The sequence below is a fragment of the Anopheles nili genome, chromosome 3 (assembly GCF_943737925.1).
Source record: "Anopheles nili chromosome 3, idAnoNiliSN_F5_01, whole genome shotgun sequence".
In the NCBI taxonomy this organism is placed as follows: domain Eukaryota; kingdom Metazoa; phylum Arthropoda; class Insecta; order Diptera; family Culicidae; genus Anopheles; species Anopheles nili.
The window spans coordinates 47,755,862-47,774,922 of record NC_071292.1 but is presented as its reverse complement, the minus strand read 5'-3'; the positions used below and the strand labels follow the sequence as shown (position 1 = coordinate 47,774,922).

Genomic DNA, 19,061 nt, shown 5'->3' with positions numbered 1-19,061 from the left:
GGTGTGGTGGTTTATCTAGGAATAATTTGCACTTGGCTTGCCTTAATGCTCATCCGAAATTTTTGTATTATAGTTGCTGTAGCGTATTGATGTGCGAAAAAGTGTAGATATTTATTCAATGTTTGCAATCAATTTAAATCTGAACCGTTTTTTGTTTAGTGCTATAATTTGTTGTTCGTAAAAACTGAAACAATTTTACGGTGAAGTAGACTCGAAAGTGTTTCGTTTCGTATTGGAAAAAGGTTCTGATTCTTATTTGCTTTTTATTCTTGTAAAACCACAGCAATGCAGCAGGGTTTTTGTGCCACATCACCCCGTGCATAAATTGTGAGATTACCATTTTTACTCAAGTGATATATGCAACATGTGCTATATTTTGCTGTGTTGTTGAAGGGTATGACGTGAAAAACAAATCCGAAAAAAGGTTGCAAATGTGCTGTGCTTCGTGAGTGCGTTTCCTGTTGATTGGTAATAGTGGTGACATGGGTTATTTTTCTTAGATTTTTTTTGACGCTGTTGTGCAGTGCTGGGGTCGTTCTAAGCACATAACATGAATATGTTTATATATATATATATATATATATATATATATATATATATATATATATATATATATATATATATATATATATATATATATATATATATATATATATATATATATATATATATATATATATATATATATATATATATATATATATATATATATATATATATATATATATATATGTGTGTATATTGATTTTATACGATTAAGGCATTTGATCATGAAGTTCACGATATGATCTTTCGTAATTGTGACGCATATGCTAGATATTCCAACATTCATTCTATGTTGGGCAACACAATTTTATGGTGTAAGAAACAAATTACACTGTGTCATTTTAAAGTGTGAAACAATTTACGTGTGGTGCTGTTGCACGTTTTGTTAGATTACATTTTAAACACATTCCCACGATATTTAAACTTGTTGGTGATTTTTTTTAAATTATGGTGATTTTGTTCGTGTTTCCAATGTTGCATTGTATGAAAAATGTGAATTTTTGTAGCGGAGTTAAATTTCTAGGATGAACTCATGTGCCGGAAAATGCAAACAGGACATGTCGTGTTCGTTGTGTATGGTTGCGTGCGTATGGAAGGGAGTGAGAGTGCGTACATTTGTTTTGTGCGTGGTTGATTAAACGTGTGGTTTGTTGCGGGCGGGTTGGCCAATTTTCATACAATCACCGACGTAGAAATACGGAGTTTTGTGGAATCTGAAGGGGCGCAGTTGGGCCTCAACCGAACAATGTAAATTTTATCATCCCCATACGGAAAGGCAATAGGGCTCCTCATTTAGAGAGCTCACAAAGAATCTTCGTTTCTATTCTGCCTGCCACCTTGCATTATGTACGTCAAAAGTAGAATGTAGCGTTTGTTGTAAAAATTGCAATTAGAATTGGTTTTACAAACGTTACCTTTTGCTGTAGGACGTAACTGTCACGATAAATAAACACAGATCGAAGTCTTGCTGGCAGAGCGGCAGCATGTTTTCGAATGCGAGCTCTATGAGCGTGTGTAATTCCTTCTTTCTCTCACAATTGCCTCGAGTGTTAAAACCGGCAAACGAAACCTAGTAGTGTACCGGCATAGTGTACAATGTCTAATACTTCTTTTCCATGTTTTGTGAAATTAAAAGTTTCGTTATCGTGTACATAAACCAACAGAATGTACAAGTAATATTTTCGATGTTGATCGATTGTCCCTCCGATATCCTTGCAAGGAGCAACAATCGTTGAATGCTCGTTCAAATTCAATCGTGTGTGATTGTGATTTCGAATTTTAGAGTATATCTTTCGGAAAAGATTGTGAGTAGTGAGATGCGATAGTGTGTTATGTGCAGTTACGAAGATAACTTATATACTTCCATGGTGTTGGCCGATAATACAATGTATCAGTTGTCTATCGTCACGGAACAAATTGTAATGTATTCATTCATAGTAAGCGATTTGAATCTATTACTCTACTACCAACATAAGCTACACACAATAAATCTATCAATGATGTACGTTTTTCGGTTATTTGCATGTTTCTATCACACCAATCAATCAACTTTAACGTGCGGCAAGAAGGGTAAATTTGCAATGCCGCATCATTTCTAATCTAAGTCTTCGTTTTTTATAAGAATAGTAAATCAATGATAATTTCGTCAAAGGGTGGGTGTGTATTAATTTGAATCAAACAAAATGATGACAAATACGAAATAACTGTAATTTACATTTAAAATATGTAATCTAAAGGTAAGATAAATTTTTAAATTTGATGATCTACTCTGTGAAATATTTTTTTATGAAAACACGTAAAAAGCCATGGTCTGTAAAGCATATTAGTGCATTAGCGAAAAGCGTCAACAGCGTTTAAGTTGCTAATATACAAATACGACTCGATTAGAATCTAGGATTATTTTAGAAATTTAATTTCATGAAATTGATTTGTTATCGAGCCATTTTTCATCTTCATACTAATAAACAGCATAATCTTTTTTAATCTTAAATCTGAACATTCATATAACTAATTTCATATATTGTTTTTTTTAGTTACGGAAAAACTGTTGGGATAATATTAGTGCAGAAGAAATAATTTCAAATCAAGTTGTCATTTTTTTTTTCAAAATAATAGTGTCAATTAGAGATTTTGAGGTAGAATTTAATTTGATTTCCCTCCGCACGGGTTTGTTAGCTGCGGCAGATTCTTAGTTTGATGTCGAAGTCGGACACTTTCTATTGTTGTGTGAAGCATTGGAACTAAATAAAATTCTTTTCTTCTAATGCTACGAAAGAGGATAACGCTAGAGCATGTCGGAACCTGCTAGCCGACAGTCGTACGATATGACGACTGCTTTTTTTCTTCTTCTTTGGACACGAATTGATCGGAACCGGTTTCTCGGTTTTTGAAAGATTTCTCTTCGGTTCACAAAACAAGAAATCCGACACACGTCTGGAGATGAGATGAAGCAGAAAAATTCTAGCAAAGTTGAACTATCATAAGCAAGAACATGTGTTTTTAAGCCATTATATCTACGAAGCCATTTTGATTGCTAAAAAGAAAAAAAGATATGACAGAGAAATGCTTGCTCTATTACGACTTTCATCAAAATATAATATGTATATATGTCAGATAAAATATTTTACTAAAATATGGCCTTTCCGTTCCTACATTAAATAAAAAAATATTTTATTTATCTTCCCTCTTAAATACCTTCCATACATGCTCTGTTTACCACCTGTCGAAAACAACGATGATGTTAGTTGATCGTCCTTCACCCCGTTACTTCATTCAGACTAAGGCATCTCAAGTTGTGTTGTTGGCTTAAAAGGTACCATGTTTTGATGTCGAAGTCAAACTTTCTATTCTGACCCACGTGCAACGTGTCGCGCGTAAAGACGATAGAGGTTAGTGATCTCTTTTATCGTTCTGTTCCTGTACGGGCTGTCGTTTGGATCGCACAAGGGAGAGTTTAAACCGCCTCGGCCTCTTTCTCAACGTATTACTACTTAAGTGACTCCTCCGTTCGACAGTCTGCATAAAAAGTAATACTAGTAATAGAAGCCAATACGAACCGGTGTAATATTTTTTTTACTATTTGTGTACACATGAAATTTCAGTCAAAATTTAAATCATTTATTATTTCATTAAATATTTGTTCGATAAGAACATACTTATATTTTGATACGCCCCTCTGGTTTTTCGTTGACAGATAAAACTATCCACGGATAGTGACTTTATTAGTAGTAACGCAGTTAAAAAAGATAATAAATTTCTAATAATAAATAATTATTCTTTGTTGTATCATGTGTGCCCATGTTGCGCTTATTTGTTACATATAATGTTATATATAATGATACTATTTAAAAAGGGAATATACTATTCGAAGGAACTGAATAGAAATTGCTAGAATATGAATTAATGGCTGCGTGAATTATTATAAACGATTAACAACTCAAAAAGAGACGACAAAGACCAATAGAAGCATTGAACAGGAAATACAAGCGTTAATTTACTTTCATAATTACAATTTGCAACAACTCGCAACTAGATGTCGATGAGCGGCATGGAATGGTGGTGCCTTTTTCTCTTTTATAATGATTAGTTCGTCGGACTATCATCAGTTTAGATACTAAAATTATGTTTCTAATGTGTAGGTTTTTCTGATTTATTGCACATCCGCTCGACGATCTTAAAGCGCTCTTTAGCATTTGTGATAGCTTAATTAAGCTTTTAATAGAAGCGAAACGCGTCTTACTACCACCAGAATCAACTGGACCAAGATCATCCACCGAGTCATCCAGGAGTTTTTTTTCCGTTAGAAGCGGGCGGCATATCACCGGAGCGTACTATTTGCGCTATCTAAGCCTCAACAGAAGCAGTACTAGCTAGTGGAAGCTAACGGAATCGATCCTCCAGCCAACCGAATGACCGATTTGTTCCATTTCCAAGGCAGTGGCGGGTAAAGTGGTGTCTAAAGTCTTGAATGTACCCACCAGCGCCCGATTGAAACTGGATCTTTGCTAAGTTTGGTCGGAAAAGCAAGAGCAGCCGTGGAGTTGCTACGTTTATGCGAGTAATGATGGGAAGTGGCACGAAAGGTGTACGCCCTGTCCATAACATTGTTACTGTCTTTCCCGGTAGAGTTCCGGAACTGAAAAATATTTATGAAATCTTATTTGAAAACTTCAAACGATAGATAAGAAAAAAAAAATTAACAGAAATATTCAAGGTTATAAAAAGATACGAATTTAAAATGAATGATATTTTGCTAATATTTGAACTACAATGTTCAGCAAATCCGTTATACATTATTCTCTGAATAATATCTTATATGTATAATGGTAGATAGTAGACACATATTGTGTCATAACAGTCACAACATGCAATGTAAAGGCAGTTGTATTAGCTAGTTAAATATGATAATTTTAGCACAAAAGCTCAGAAAAGTCATCTTAGTCCACATATAAGCTCCTTCAACCAACCACGTTAGCTTGAAGCAGGGAAAATCTGGATTACACGACCGTCAACTCAAACAACAACGTGAAGGGCACAAACATTGAACCTGAATAGAAAGAGTGCGAGAGTTAGAGGAAAATGATGGGAAATTCGCTCGAAACAAAGCGAAGGGTGAAAAGAGGAGCATTAAGTAGGTAACTGTTTGATCGGTGGGAACTAGACTTGCATATTAGCAGATCGAGTCGCGGCTATCTTGAGGAAAGAAGACCAGTGTCAACGCGCTCTCGTCTGCGAAGGCAGCAAACCTTATTTAGCGCAACTCATCTTTTCCATCGCCAAAGTGGTTTGCTTTCTCACTTTCTGCCACTCAGCGGTTGCTGGTCAGTTATGCCACTTCCCTTAAAACCCATTTCTGCATATCCAAATGGGCGAGCCAAGAGAATTTGGCACGTCGTGGACATTTCTTTGGGGTTTTTTTTTGGAAATACCCACCCACTCGGGTCTGACTCGTACACTTCGAATTAGGTTAGCCGAACGAGCTGCTGGAGTTCTTTAACCCAAATCCATCGTCAGTTTTCTGGTTAAATAGCTGACCAATGTATACTTATCTTTTAGATCTTTTTTCCCTATATGTGTTCACTGATGGCTATATTGTTTGTGTGCCATTTTTAGAAAAAAAAAAGATATTTAGCTGCTTGTCTGCCTTAACTCTGGCGCAGTTGAGAAAAAAAAAATCAAAAATTAATGTATATAACTAAAAACGTATAAACATAAATACTTTCTGGAAAAAGCTGATAGAATCGAAAGAAATAGAAAATCCTTAGAACCAGTCAAGCAACTACATTCTGCGAATCACAAGAAAACGCATGCAGTGATGCAAGAGATGCATTTGCAGTTAGGAATCATTCACCCTTGAGTGATTAGGAATGAGCCGGAGTATAATCGTTTATCCATCGGGATTCTCGTGCAAAAACGCCCCTCTGCTTCCAACAATTAGTTCCCTAACTCGCTTATCTCGCCTATTCCTTAGTTCGTAAAAACTATTGCCTGTTTTCATGGTTGTTTAATAAGTCAAACGTTCTGCTGTATGCTTGAACGAATGCATGCAACCTGGAGCCGTTTTACGCACCGTAATTATATGTGCACGGTTGAATAAGATCCGCAATAGAACTAATTCATTTTGCCTCTTGTCGGAAAATAATGGGTTTTTAAGTATTCGAAACAGGCCAACCTTTAAATATACAACGTGAGAATAATTTTCCTGTTGTCGGCTTGAAAAAAGAAAAATGAACTCACAACGCTTAGAAGTCTTTCTTGGGTTTGTGGTAAATGAAGTCATTGGGACTAAAATGGGTAGAGAACGCGTTACCGTTGCTAACTGCATTAACAATATGCTAAATGAAGCAATCGAACAGCATAACCGACAGATGACAAGCTCGCTTTCAATAACTTACATCTTTTGATGCGTTTTTATTGCGCAATTCCCCTCAACCGGAAAGCGTTAACGCAGCGAGGCCGATGGGCGCGTATTATCTTTAGACGCGACTTTGCTTAAGATATCTTCGATAACGGTCAAACGGTTCGCGGCGTGCTAACTGTAAAGCGTTTTTCATCCCGATGGACCGCAATTCGACACGCTCTAAGTACACTGAAGCAAGGCGTCAAAAAATAAGTCGGAAAAATCACAAATAATAAAAAAATGATAGCGTATTCGATATTAGCGGTGGTCTACATTCCCCTCCCAGTGGTTAGTGCTAATTAGAAACACATACATCCGCTGCTATTGGGGAGACATTTATCACGATTCTGAATGCCATTCGTGTCCTATTTGGTCAAGCAGTCATCGTTCCAGAAGTTGTTGGAATGTGTGGGAAGTTCTTCAAACGCTGGATTGGTTATGTTTAGAAGTGCTTTCCATAGTCAATCCGTCCCAGGTTCATCCATCAGTAGGTTGAGTTGATGAAACCACGCCGGATGAGAAAATGATAATCTTGATCATTTGGGCAAATGATCAAAAGGTTCTTAGTTGCTGCATACGTTGCTCTAATTTCAACATTTCATCTAAAATCCTCTCACACACCCTACATAAACATTGTGCAGCGATTTTCATCCAGCTTATAGTTCATTAAACAAACCAAGCAGACAGCTCATTTTCTTGCGTTGATCTCTCTAACTACTAATGACACAATCGCCTGAGCGATGCACCAACGAGCACGCGATAATTAGAACCGTCTTTCTACGGCCTCTAATCGAGATACACGCGCGTCAGGTCAGACTCCGGCAGAGATTCAAGGGCGCCTAAACAAGTGGTACACCGAAGGGAAGAAAACAACACCACACTAAATCATAATATGCGGCCGAAAACGCTGCTGCTGAACTCCGAACGGAGTGAATGGAAGGGTCCCCGGATGCGGGATGGTGCATTAAACCTGTCAAGGTCCTCTCGAGGTTTCGAAGAGGCATGAAAAAAAAATAACTTCAAATGAAGCCGGACTAGTCGTCGTTTCGAACGTATCCCGAGGGAAACCAACCCAGCAAGGTGCCGATGCTGGTGCACGAAAGGCGTAAGGCCCGGTGAAAGCAGCAACGTACGCCCGTTTGTGGAAAGGTACTCCAAAGGCTCCACCGGATCAGTGCGGGCATCTTTCGGGGTTCTTGTCTTCTTTGCTCCTGCTCGTGCACAGAGCGAAGCACAGCAGCGAGTTGTATAACACACCCGAAGCTAGGCATACGCTTGGGAGTACGTGGAGAAGCAAAAAGCGCACCGCGCCCCGTTCCTCTGCCACGTGAACGAAGGAAAGATGCGAGCACCTAGTTCTCGTCCCCGTTCCGGGACTGCGGGACGTCATCGGTGATGTTGGTAGAAGAAGAAAAACCGGGCTCATCTGCGGTTCGCTAGCAACCGAGAAAATGCGAGAAGAGCGTCCGGAACAGACATCTTTTCCCAGTTTTTCCAACCCCTTCGCTGTGTTCCACGCGTGCTGCGTGAACGGCAAAGCGAAAGAGAACCACATACACACACATAAACGCGTTCCGCGGGGCCGCTTTCGGTGCTGGCTGGCACTTTGGCGGAGATCAACCGTCGTTGGCCACGGCAGTTCAATTGCAAAGCTCGACCAGTGCGGACGAAAGCTGCTGCTGTGCCTTGTTACGTTTCTGTTCGGTTGTGGAGTTGCCGTCCGAGGAGCTTCCGGTCATCGCGCGATCGTGTGATTAAGCGTGGTGGGTTGAAGGAGAAAACCTCCCTCTTGGTGTGTATGTGTGAGTGTGGGTGTGTGCGGAAAGAAAAGTAGCTCACGTAAAAACGCCGTAACTGTTTGCTTACGTGAGGTCCTGTACCGCGGTTAAGGACAATCGACTGAACTGGAAGCTGTTGAGAAGTGATCAAGCGAATTATGACATATCTGACAGCGATGAAGTACCTGGTGTTTCTGGTAAGTACACTGTGAGAGAGCAATTAATATTTCCTTTAGGTCTGCGCATATTCCAGCGTTGTTTTTTTTGGCAAAAAGAGCTTCAAAGAACTAAAGAAAGTGGTGTAAATGATTCGCCCGGATTTCCACCACCCCAATGTTCGTCATAAATCGCAGGTCATTGGCAACCAAACCTGCCATCTGCCACTGAGAAGACAGGTGCCCAAATGGATGGAAGAATAGGAACTGTTGGAGAAATTCCTACGCGAGGGCGGATAGGCTCCGTTGCCATGTGTACCTAATAATTATGCAAATACCGTTCTACTTTCTGTGCGTCCGGAGCCAATCCCCCGGACATCGGTGGGCGCTGAGACATCGCCTCATTCGTCTCGGGTTTCGGTCAAACCGAATCCGCGCGCTGTGGTGGCCCCCTTTTTCGGGTGGCCGGGATCCATTGGGAGAAAGTTGTCGGCCGTTGATGGCTCTCGGATTCTTGAGAACAGTGCGAAAAAAAATACCACCCCTAGGTGGTTGCACAGGGGGTGAGCAAAATGGTGAGATTGAGATTGGGGGGTGTATAAAACTGGGTAAAGAGTGAGAGAGATGGGCATCGAAGCAAGCATTGATCAGCAAAGTGCGTCAGCACCGTGATGCATTTTCGTTAGTACCGCTTTCAACAATCAACTGTAGACCGACCTAAACACGCTGTTAAGGATTCGGTAGGACTTTCCTACCACTAAACCAAAAGGAGCTGGCATTAAGAGAACATTTCTAATGTCCCGATTATGTATTTCCCTTCATACGTACGATGGCACTGCTCGTCGATACGTGTTCCGGTTCAGCGGGAGGCCTTCTCTTCGGCGGCTCAAATGTGTTTGTAGGTCAGACCTGCCAGAAGAACTGTTAGCTGGTGTATGAGCGGCTTTTTTTTTTCTTTCTTTTTTTCCCCATACGCTTTAATTGATGAACGTTTCTTTCGCGTATGGTGTGGTGTGCATAGCGAGACTGCATTTCTCTGCATACCCCCCATTAACCCCTCCCGTTAGAGAAGGGGTTCTTTTGGTCAGGGTGGAAACGGTCTCACCATTAAGGTGTGGGATTCTTGCTTGATGATGATCACAGATCCGCGGCGGATCGATCGTAAGACCGTTACCACGAAAGCAACGTTCTAATCGGTTCGTTAATCGATAATCAACCTTTGAACCATACCCGCGGCGAACGGTTGTTTTCGACCGAAAAACCGTTTCGTGTGTCGAATTTTGAAGTTTTCAAAACAAAAACAAAACGGAAATTGTGCAGCAAGTTTGATTGAAAACCAACCGAAATAGGGAACGCATGAGCGTAATTGATAATGGAAGTACTTTGGGGTGATTGCACGAAGCAGTAACGAAGTGTGCGGCTTCGGGTTCGGGGGTTCGTCGCTTGCTGCTTTTGAGCGCACGAAAGGCATTGAAGTCTTTTGTTCCATATAGCGTATTTTTTGTCGTGGATTAAAAATAAACTTCTTTTTAGAGTATTATTTATTGCAAATTGTTTTAAAAGGATTACATAACATTGTTAGAAATTCTGTTTTCATTAATTACGTTTGATATTTTTTTTCTGGCTTTGGCTACCTTACTAAAATATTATTTTTTCTACAGTACAAACACATCGTTTTTCATCCGTTATCTCGCTGTTCGTGCATATTTTATTTGAATCTCTTCTTATCAATACTGCTTGCTTACAGATAAATATTATCAGTCATTTAATTAATTCGATTTCGACATTTACACTAGATTAGTTTATGTCTTGCTATATTATCGCCAACAGAATCAAACATTCTTCTACAAATGCTATCCGACTACTTACAGTAGTGGTTCTTCATTGCATTCCCTATAAGCTTGCACACGTAGGTTGGATGTTTGAATGGAAAAATGAGGCGTCGAGAAGACTCGCGGAAGTGCGCCGTGGGTTTCTGTGCCCATTTCTCTCACTTGCCTTCCCCAAATATAGCATATCCGTCGTACGAATTGGTTTCGCCGGTCGTGCGATCTGGGTGAGGGGGAAAAAAAGAAGGCTTTCAAAATGGAACAGCATATTACTCACGTACACATTCCGGCGATTCCCGAAGTCGTCAACCGGGTCCAGTTGGTTCATGAGGTGGGAGATATGTGTGTGCAAGTGTGTCGACCACGGTCGCAGAGACGCATCCGTTCGGTGTCTCGATTTATCAGAAGGCCTGTACCACATGAAGCGTAACAGAAGGGACCATGAATTGCTTCGGGGACCAACCGAACTCGAACTAAAGTACCACGGGAAGGTCTATTTCGATCCATGCCGGACAGTAGATTAGCATCGTGAGCGACCTGAACGGTAGGTCCTCTCTCTTCTTTGCTTTACCTTCCCGTCTTTGCCGCGTCGCAATCGAGGAAATAGGCCAAAGAAATCGGGGCTGCTGTACTAAGAGCACATCGCGGGTAATATCAACTGCGCGAGTGGAAATGGTAACCGGTAATTGTATCGAAGATTGCTTGAACTAGACAAGCCTCCTCCCTACAATCGCCTCGCCTTGTGCAACGGGTTTTTCATGCTACTCGGGAATGGCTCTTGTAGATGGCTCATGCTTTCATCCGCTTATTACTTGATTTGATGGTTGCGAAATTCTCCCAATAAAAATGCCATCGCCCAGTTGTGTGCCCGTGAATATGGTTTGTGAATGAGATGTAGGAAATGACCAATCCGAGGCCATTTGATGTTTTTTCTTCCCCAAACAAACTTTCCTATCGATAGACCCGAATCTGGGACGTCGGAATCGGGAAAAGTAACAAAGGATACGTGAAACCACACAGATCACCGGTTAGAAATCAATTCGAAATTAGCATATTTTCAGCTCTGAGTTGACACTTTCGTCGCAAATCTAATGCAAAAGAAAATCAAGCGCATAATGGATTAGCATAAAACACATCCATTTAAAGAAAAAAAAGTGGTTTTGATAGTAGAAATTCGGTGGAGCTCGGTTCATCTGCGGCCATGAAATGCATCGCAATACGGTTTAATGACAACCAGTAGCGAAAGGTATAAAAATTGCTCGACAGCCCATGAGGCCTCCACGCGAACAGAAAGTGAAGTGAACATTCACATGCTTGCATTATCCATGTCCGTCGAATAGCGATGCAACCCCAATTTCGATTTCCTTTTCTCGCTGGAGATCAACCCCAAAAAATCGAGCTAAAAATCGATGACCACAAATTTCACCCTCGTCGAATAAGACGTAGAAAGTGGTGAGTAGTCGCTTCTTTGAAGGAACCGAAGCAGTATCGCGCACAGCACAGGCGTGAAATTGTATTGATTTTGGGATCGAAAACAAGGTGATTTTTGGATGTGAAAGAAAAAAAGAACGATAAAAGAAGTGTAAGCGGAGCACATGCACAGCGGAGAAAGAGTCATTTGCAAACTCGTGCGCATAAACCGAGCTTAATTGAGTTTTGGTCTTCAAAGGAGAAAAAAAGATATTGATATCGATATCGATCGCGAGATGATCGTTGAACTAATTCCCGATATTTGCGATAGCACTACACGCGTATTAACCTAATTAGGCCACTGAAACGGAGAGTGCCATTAAGCACGCGCGGATCGCTCAGATGGCCGCAATTGATCGGTGGTGGTGAAGTACACGTTTTCCTTTTCTTTTCGTTTGTCTATCATAGAAAAGTGAGTGAATTTTATTTGAAATTTACGCATAAATTTCAAACGGATTTTGATTGTGGAATTGGAAATTTTGAAAATGATCATTTTACGAATAATGCAAGTAACAGGTGTTTTTGTATCCTTTTCGATAACAGCTGCTCTTTGGATGCCAAGTATTCATCAGGGGCGATGAACTTCTCGATTCTGAGGAGCCTCCTGAGGGGTAAGTCGACATAAATCAATAAGGAAATTAAAGCGGATTTGAACTGCATTATTTTTCGATGTCATCCAAAACCGCTTCACATTACGAAACTGTGTGCTTACATTAAAATTTTAATTCGCAGATACTATGCATTCATAGAGTCTCCTTCAGCAGTGCCGCCGAAAGTACGCTCGCCACCCTACACGCATATTAACATCGAGTGCAAGGAAGCGACCAACCCGAAGCCGTATGTATCGGCTAACAACCTGTGCGGGGATCTAAACAAGGGCAAAATTCCTCGTAATCCGATGAAACAGAACGTGCTAGGCGAACCGTATCCATTGTAAGTGTCCTTAGTCTTGGCGCGCGTGGGTAGCAATTAAATGTGTTAATGTTATGCCTGTGGTTTTTTTCCTGATGCTAGCGAGCTGATCCGTAATCAGACGCTCAAGTTCTTGTCGAAGACGCTACCGGTGTTAAAAGCGGACGACACGTTGCCCAAGGTAACGCAAATCATTCCTGATGATCCTGTGGACCAGTTCGACGACAATGGGTAAGCCGACAGGAATTCGTCCTTCTTCGTCAGGAATTCCCACAACATCCTTTTTCGTCGGTTTTTGTATTAATTTTTCTTTTGTTCGTTGTAGAATTGGACGCCGAATGGGAAAATCGATGCGTATGGAGGAGGAAAGCCCACGCATGGACGAAGATGGACGTGCACCAAGGAAGTTCTGCGACGGCGGTGGCGTATTTTGTGCCCTTTATCGCGCCATCCAGGGTGAGCCGATCACCAGCAAGTTGGTAGCAGAACGACGCGAGGAAGCTGCCGCTGCCTACCCACCACCTCCGCGGTATGAAGGACCCCCGACACCCTGTCCAGCCAAGGTCGAGTACGCAACACCCGTGTTCGCGAAGAACTACCAAGGATCGTGGCGTTACGTGGTGCAGATCCCCTACGAGGGTTACTTCACGCAAACAGTCGAAGTGACGCGGTGCTTGCAGGCTCGCTGCCACTATCTCGACGGTGGGTGTCTGTCATCTCCACGCTGGGTTAGCCTGCTGGTGGCGGAAATCTTCTATCCGAACGCCGAGGAACAACCAACCGCACCGACAACCACAACCACCACGGCACCCTCGATCCAGGACTTCCAGGCGTACCAACAGTACCTACAGAAACGTGCCGGCTTGCCGACAGACAACGTATACGAGGGTCCGGTCAACGGCAATCCGTCATCGCAACAAACTCCGACAGCAGCCGCTGCCACTTCGAAGCAAAATCAACACTGTGATGGACACGACGAGATCGGATGTTTCCAGGTGCGATTGTACTATGACTGGTTCCTCATACCCGGCTCGTGCAAATGCTGGCGGCCAGATTACTTCGCAAAGTACGTGCGAAAACGACCATCGCCGGATCTGTAAGCCGCAGCATCCTATCCGAGGTCCCTAGCATACTAAGGCTACCATAGTACCCGTACACACGCACGCGCTCATCTCAAAGGACTGACTGGAAGGCTGGTAGACTATTTATTATTTATTTCACGACGGATCCAGCCACCTAAGCGAACGAGTGAGGTCCAAGAAACGCGCACGTTCCGGGAAACGGACCATATCTTGAACTCTTTATGTTACTGCCAAAATTAGTAAGACTGGATATGCAAGCACACAAGGGACGTATGCTCACTTTCCGGTACGCTCGGAATCCTCGGGCGTCTTAGGTTATTAGAGGCAGTAGCTGTAGCTATAGCGCAGTGAACCAAGGACAGCAAAGCAATCGGTTGCGGTGTAACTTCTACTATCCTTTTGAACTGTTCTATCGGGGTAAAACAGAACACAGCCTGGCAGTGTCCCAATTGTACTTGAAAAAAAAAACAGGATGCTGTGAGGTTTTCGCATGCGCGTCTTCTGGATTGTGAATGCATTGTAATGCGGCTCAGTCGCAGCAATGACGTTGCCAACCACGCGAATGCAGCACACCTTTAAAATCCTCATACACACTAGCATTACTTTTTACTATGTAAATAAGACGTAAACCTTTTTAAAATACGATCGTGATTTATTTTTTTAAATAAACGGTTTATGACGTACTGAAGTGATGGGTTTGTTTTATGTGCGTTATGAAACAAAATGAACTTGTATTTTGAGACTCTTTTGGAAAATGAATATAAATAGTGTTTCTTTTAGATGGTTGAGGTTCTTTAAAATCAAGGTGTTGGAACCCGCTCTAATGCTGAAGCACTGTTGTTCCTGTTATCCTAATTCGTCAAAATACAAATTTGTTGGAATAGATGTAACGTGAAAGGAATTATTTTAAAAGTAGTTTGCAGTAGTGGTGGGGTAAAACAAAAGAAAATAAACCCATTGAACTTTGATTCATTATTATGGTAAAATATTGATTTATCAATAAACTTTTTATCAACTTATAAATCAAACATCATTATCAGTACATTTATATTTTTGTTTTTCATTTTAACATCCCATTTTTTAATAATATCAGTTTTGCACAAAAGAGCACATAATTTCGTTAATGCAGTAAAAATAATTGTAAAGTTTGTATGCTATAATAATGATGTTGAGAATGCAACAGGGGATAGCACGCCGAAGTTTAGCCGGACCGGGCCAATTCCGATATGTCGAGGTTGATACCACTTCGTCCTTTGCGTTAACGTTGGTAGATAGGACGCAATCCATTTTTTCCAAAATAAATTGGCATACAGTTGCGAGGTTTTGGAGTTGTTACGTAATGCATCTGGCGAATCGGTGTATGGGATCAGAGGCTTTACTCCAGCTGATGATCCTAACAGGATGTGGTTTGGGGTGATAGGGTCATCTTCCTCTCGATCAACTGGTACGTCCGTCAGCATTAACTATATATTCGACTTCAATTAGCCAGCTATTCAGAACTGTCTCGAGAATTGAATGTTATCGACGTTGACGGATAGGTGAGCGCCGTTGATAGTCGACATATCAGAATTGGTACGGTATGCTATAATAATTATGCAATAAAACCTTGCACGCCATGTCAGTCAAAGAGTGACTGACGGAAAATTTACTAGAATGCCATGTCACCCATTTTTCGGTTACGGCAAAAACGCTTCATTTTAAAATGCAGTTTTTAAATATTTAGAACAGCTATTATTGCCACGTATCACATTTATGACCAAAAAGAAATACGAATGAACGCAAAGAAAGCCAAAAATTCATCACAAACGTAGAACGTTAAGAATTAGAGCCGGTGCAACCGAGGCTCTGACGTATGAACAAGAAACGCTTGAATCGTGGCTTTTTGTGCACTTCCCTAAAAAAAACGCTTGGCACACAAGGTGATAATTGTAAAATTTGTATGTGCTATAAATTTTTCACATGGTCATTCATTTTGACAGCCCATAGCAAATCGCACAATCATTTTTCAGCATCTGACTTAACAGCATAGCGATCTGCATTCATTTCTCGCCCACATTTCGATGAATGTGGCTCGCCTCTGATCTCTGTCGGAGTTTTTCCTGTTTGATTCAACATATTCTGCTAAAATAAGTTCAATTTTCCTTAAATATGCCATTGGATTATATACAAACCTGCAGATTGTGCATGACCGATCGTCATCCCAACAGGACGATCGACGATGACCTGAAACGCCTAATACATATACATTTTCAGCTAAATGTAAGTGAATCGAGTTGGATTTCTAAGTAATTTTGTGAGGTTTAATATTCGGTGGGTATATGGATTGTATCGGTGTAATCGGGGAATGGATCCGTGCATATATCGAAATTTCACGTGTTAACGTGCCACGAGCGGCCTGGAACGATCGTTCGGATGTCGATGTTTCGGGAGACTTTTGCACCAACTACCGTAACGACTGGACGATGGTCTAGAACTCTATGAAATGGCTACACCAAACGATGCGTTTGTCCTTCGGTTGATGTCCTACAGCCTGTGATGTTACTTCTAATGTGTCATTATTTCGATCCTCCCGCTTCCTCCTCCCTACGCGCACATTCTAGTAAGATTAAACACTATCCCATTCCCATTCCCCTCTGTTTTAGGTCGATCATAATGATAATCGCTTTTCTACGTTAATCTGCACACCTTGTTTCAATAAGCTGAAAGAATTCGAACAGTTTCGAGCTAAAATATGGAATGTTCAAGCGGCGTCATGTAAGCAACTTGGGATCATTTCAATGGGTTCAAGAAATGATGAAATCATAGTTAAAACTAAAAAATCGAGTATCTCTATACGACGCGAAAAGCAGTCTAAATCCTTGGCTGCAATTCCTGAGGCGGAGACTCCTCCAGCTATGCGGAAAAACACCTCTAAAAATATTATCACTATGTGGAACCAGGCTAAATCCCCAGCGGAAATCGCCTCTGCTGCCGTCAAAAGAAATGAGCAGCTGAGACTAAGACAAACGATGGAAGATATAACAGAGGAGTTTGAGATACTGGATCTAGCGCAAATAAACGCCAATAGTGTGTCGCCCTTAAAAAACTTGGTGACAAATGAAATAGAAATTCTAAATCCTAATAGACAAAGCTCACCCGATGACGATATCTGACTGAGCACATACGAGCCTCAAAAAACTTCACTACAAAGTAAGTAATCAATTTTGATTATTGGGTAATAAGTTTACCTATTATTTCTGATTGTTCTTTGTCTTACAGATCTCGATGCTGCTAGCATCGAAAGTATTATAATATGGAGAAAAAACATCAGTGTCATTTGTGTAACATGAGATTTTTTGGAAAGTATGGACTTAAAGTTCATATGAGAATCCACACAAAATCGTAGCCATATTCTTGTCCTATTTGGTAGAAATAATTTCGATATATTAGTATGGTAAAAGAACATCTCATACAGAATAACGGTATAGGTATAGCGCATCAGAATTTTTTTATTTATGACGTGGAACCAGATCCAGAAGAAATCGGTATCGCAAATAATGATCCGAATCCGATAGTCTTCAACAAGCTATTGCTAGATCCAGAAGAAGAACTGAACTATCTAGAATAAGCAGGATGTTGATCTTATACTTTAATGTTCTTTAGTATTTAATTTTTATTATTTTATGTATTAACGAATTCCTTAGATATCTTTATTTGAAGCGAGCGGGTCAGTAAAGAAGAAGTTATTGCTCTGATTTTCTTGTCGACAAGCTTTGACTGACAGCTATAAAGAAAAAGCAAAAATCAAAAAATGAATAATTTTTAGGACATTTTAAGTACTTTGTTCATGAGAAGTATTAAGAGGAGTAGATGTGAAAACTACATCACGAACTCATGTAGGTCCACGCGGATGCAGCGGAGCTGATTTACAAAAGATGTTATGGGAAGATTCAAACGGGAGGAAGCTAGAGCGTCGTTTTGATTGCACGAATATGTTACGTTAAAAATAATTAAAGTACTCTTCATGTGTCTCTATTAATTTCTATATCATTGAGTAATTTGTTAATGTGTCATTTTTTTTGACGTCAAGTCATAAGAAAAAACATCGAAAAATTGATCGCCGTTGACACACTGCTTTAGCACAGCGTTGATCACATTGAAGTACATGTACTAAGAGTATAATCACGTCAGTTCGTAATTTGTTTGATAATTATAAAACCAATAAATATTATTTATACACTAAATAAAACATAAAAATAAATATCCAACGTTATAGTAAAAAGAGAGAAGCATTATCAATTGGTAGAATCATTGGTAGAAATGCAAACGGATCATGTCATTTATAAAGAAAGATACACAACATCTGGAAGAGTTTTTTTGTTAGAATCGTATACGCAATACACATGTGCCACCAAACTCTAATTCGTTGCATTATTAAATAATGAACTATACTTTCAAACGAAACTGTAAATAAATTTTAGAATGATGTATTCGCTTGATGTAATTTCTGTTAGTGTGCTGGAAATTTTCAAAGTTTTATTTTGTTTTATTTTTTCACAAATAATTTTGTGAGTATACATTAAAAACATTGAGCGTATCAAATTTGTGTTGATTTTGGTTGTTGGTATCCTTAATTAGTTGGTAAATTCGCCTAATATTTTTTTTACATGAGAACCTTTAGTTGGACCCTATAACTTTTACAAGTGGTCTAAAATGGTCTAAAAGCATACGCAGTGATATATGCAGGGTGAATCATCAAACCCTTTTCGAACATTCGAAAACTTAACTATGCATAGAATACTAGTGTGTGAAACTACAAAATTAAAAATACTTGTAATATGACACGCTAAATACGATATATCTGCACTTTCAAAACTCAATCTTAATTCCAGTACCTTTCGTGTAATTGATTCATCTCTAGGTGGCGTACTTTGTTTCTCCTGGTGAAAGTAATGTCTTTGATTGGGAAATATTCCTTTCCAAAGTATTGTTTCCTTTCTAAATAAATAGAGAATGATGACTATTATGAGCAACATATTTACAGCATAATTTAGAAACATTTTATCAACTATCATAATTCAAGAATAAACAAAATGTGAAAATGTGACCTACACACAACACTATTGCTTCACTATCGTTTAGCTGGCACTGCGGCTATCACATACCAGTGTTTTGAGTGTAGTGTTGCTGTAATATTCGTAAAGACGGTGTGACAGCTTGAGCATAAACAATCAACATTTCATTTCTTCTCTGTCGCACGCGGCTAGCAGTACTACGACCGGCGGCGCTGTACTGCCGGAAAATCAGTAAACGAAAAGACTGCCGCGAACAAAAGCGCTAGATTATCTCGATTTGTCTTACGCGTTGTGTGTCGTTTTTGTGTGCCGTGTATTCGAAACTCACGCGAGAAT

At 40.2% G+C, this 19,061-nt stretch overlaps 1 protein-coding gene across 1 annotated transcript; it reads left to right on the top strand.

The window, feature by feature from the left end:
- The first annotated feature begins 8,399 nt into the window (after window positions 1-8,399).
- On the top strand, window positions 8,400-14,220 carry LOC128725323 (uncharacterized). The gene is made up of 5 exons (XM_053819056.1): window positions 8,400-8,420; window positions 12,221-12,288; window positions 12,410-12,610; window positions 12,692-12,820; window positions 12,915-14,220. Exons 1-5 carry the CDS (start codon window positions 8,400-8,402, stop codon window positions 13,687-13,689), a joined length of 1,194 nt encoding a protein of 397 aa, XP_053675031.1. The 3' UTR covers window positions 13,690-14,220.
- The last annotated feature ends 4,841 nt before the right edge of the window (window positions 14,221-19,061 follow it).

Coding starts and splice junctions, on each gene's coding strand:
- LOC128725323 (XM_053819056.1), top strand. CDS start 8,400: ATGAAGTACCTGGTGTTTCTG. Junction 12,289..12,409: donor TCTGAGGAGCCTCCTGAGGG/GTAAGTCGACAT, acceptor TTTAATTCGCAG/ATACTATGCATTCATAGAGT. Junction 12,611..12,691: donor CTAGGCGAACCGTATCCATT/GTAAGTGTCCTT, acceptor TCCTGATGCTAG/CGAGCTGATCCGTAATCAGA.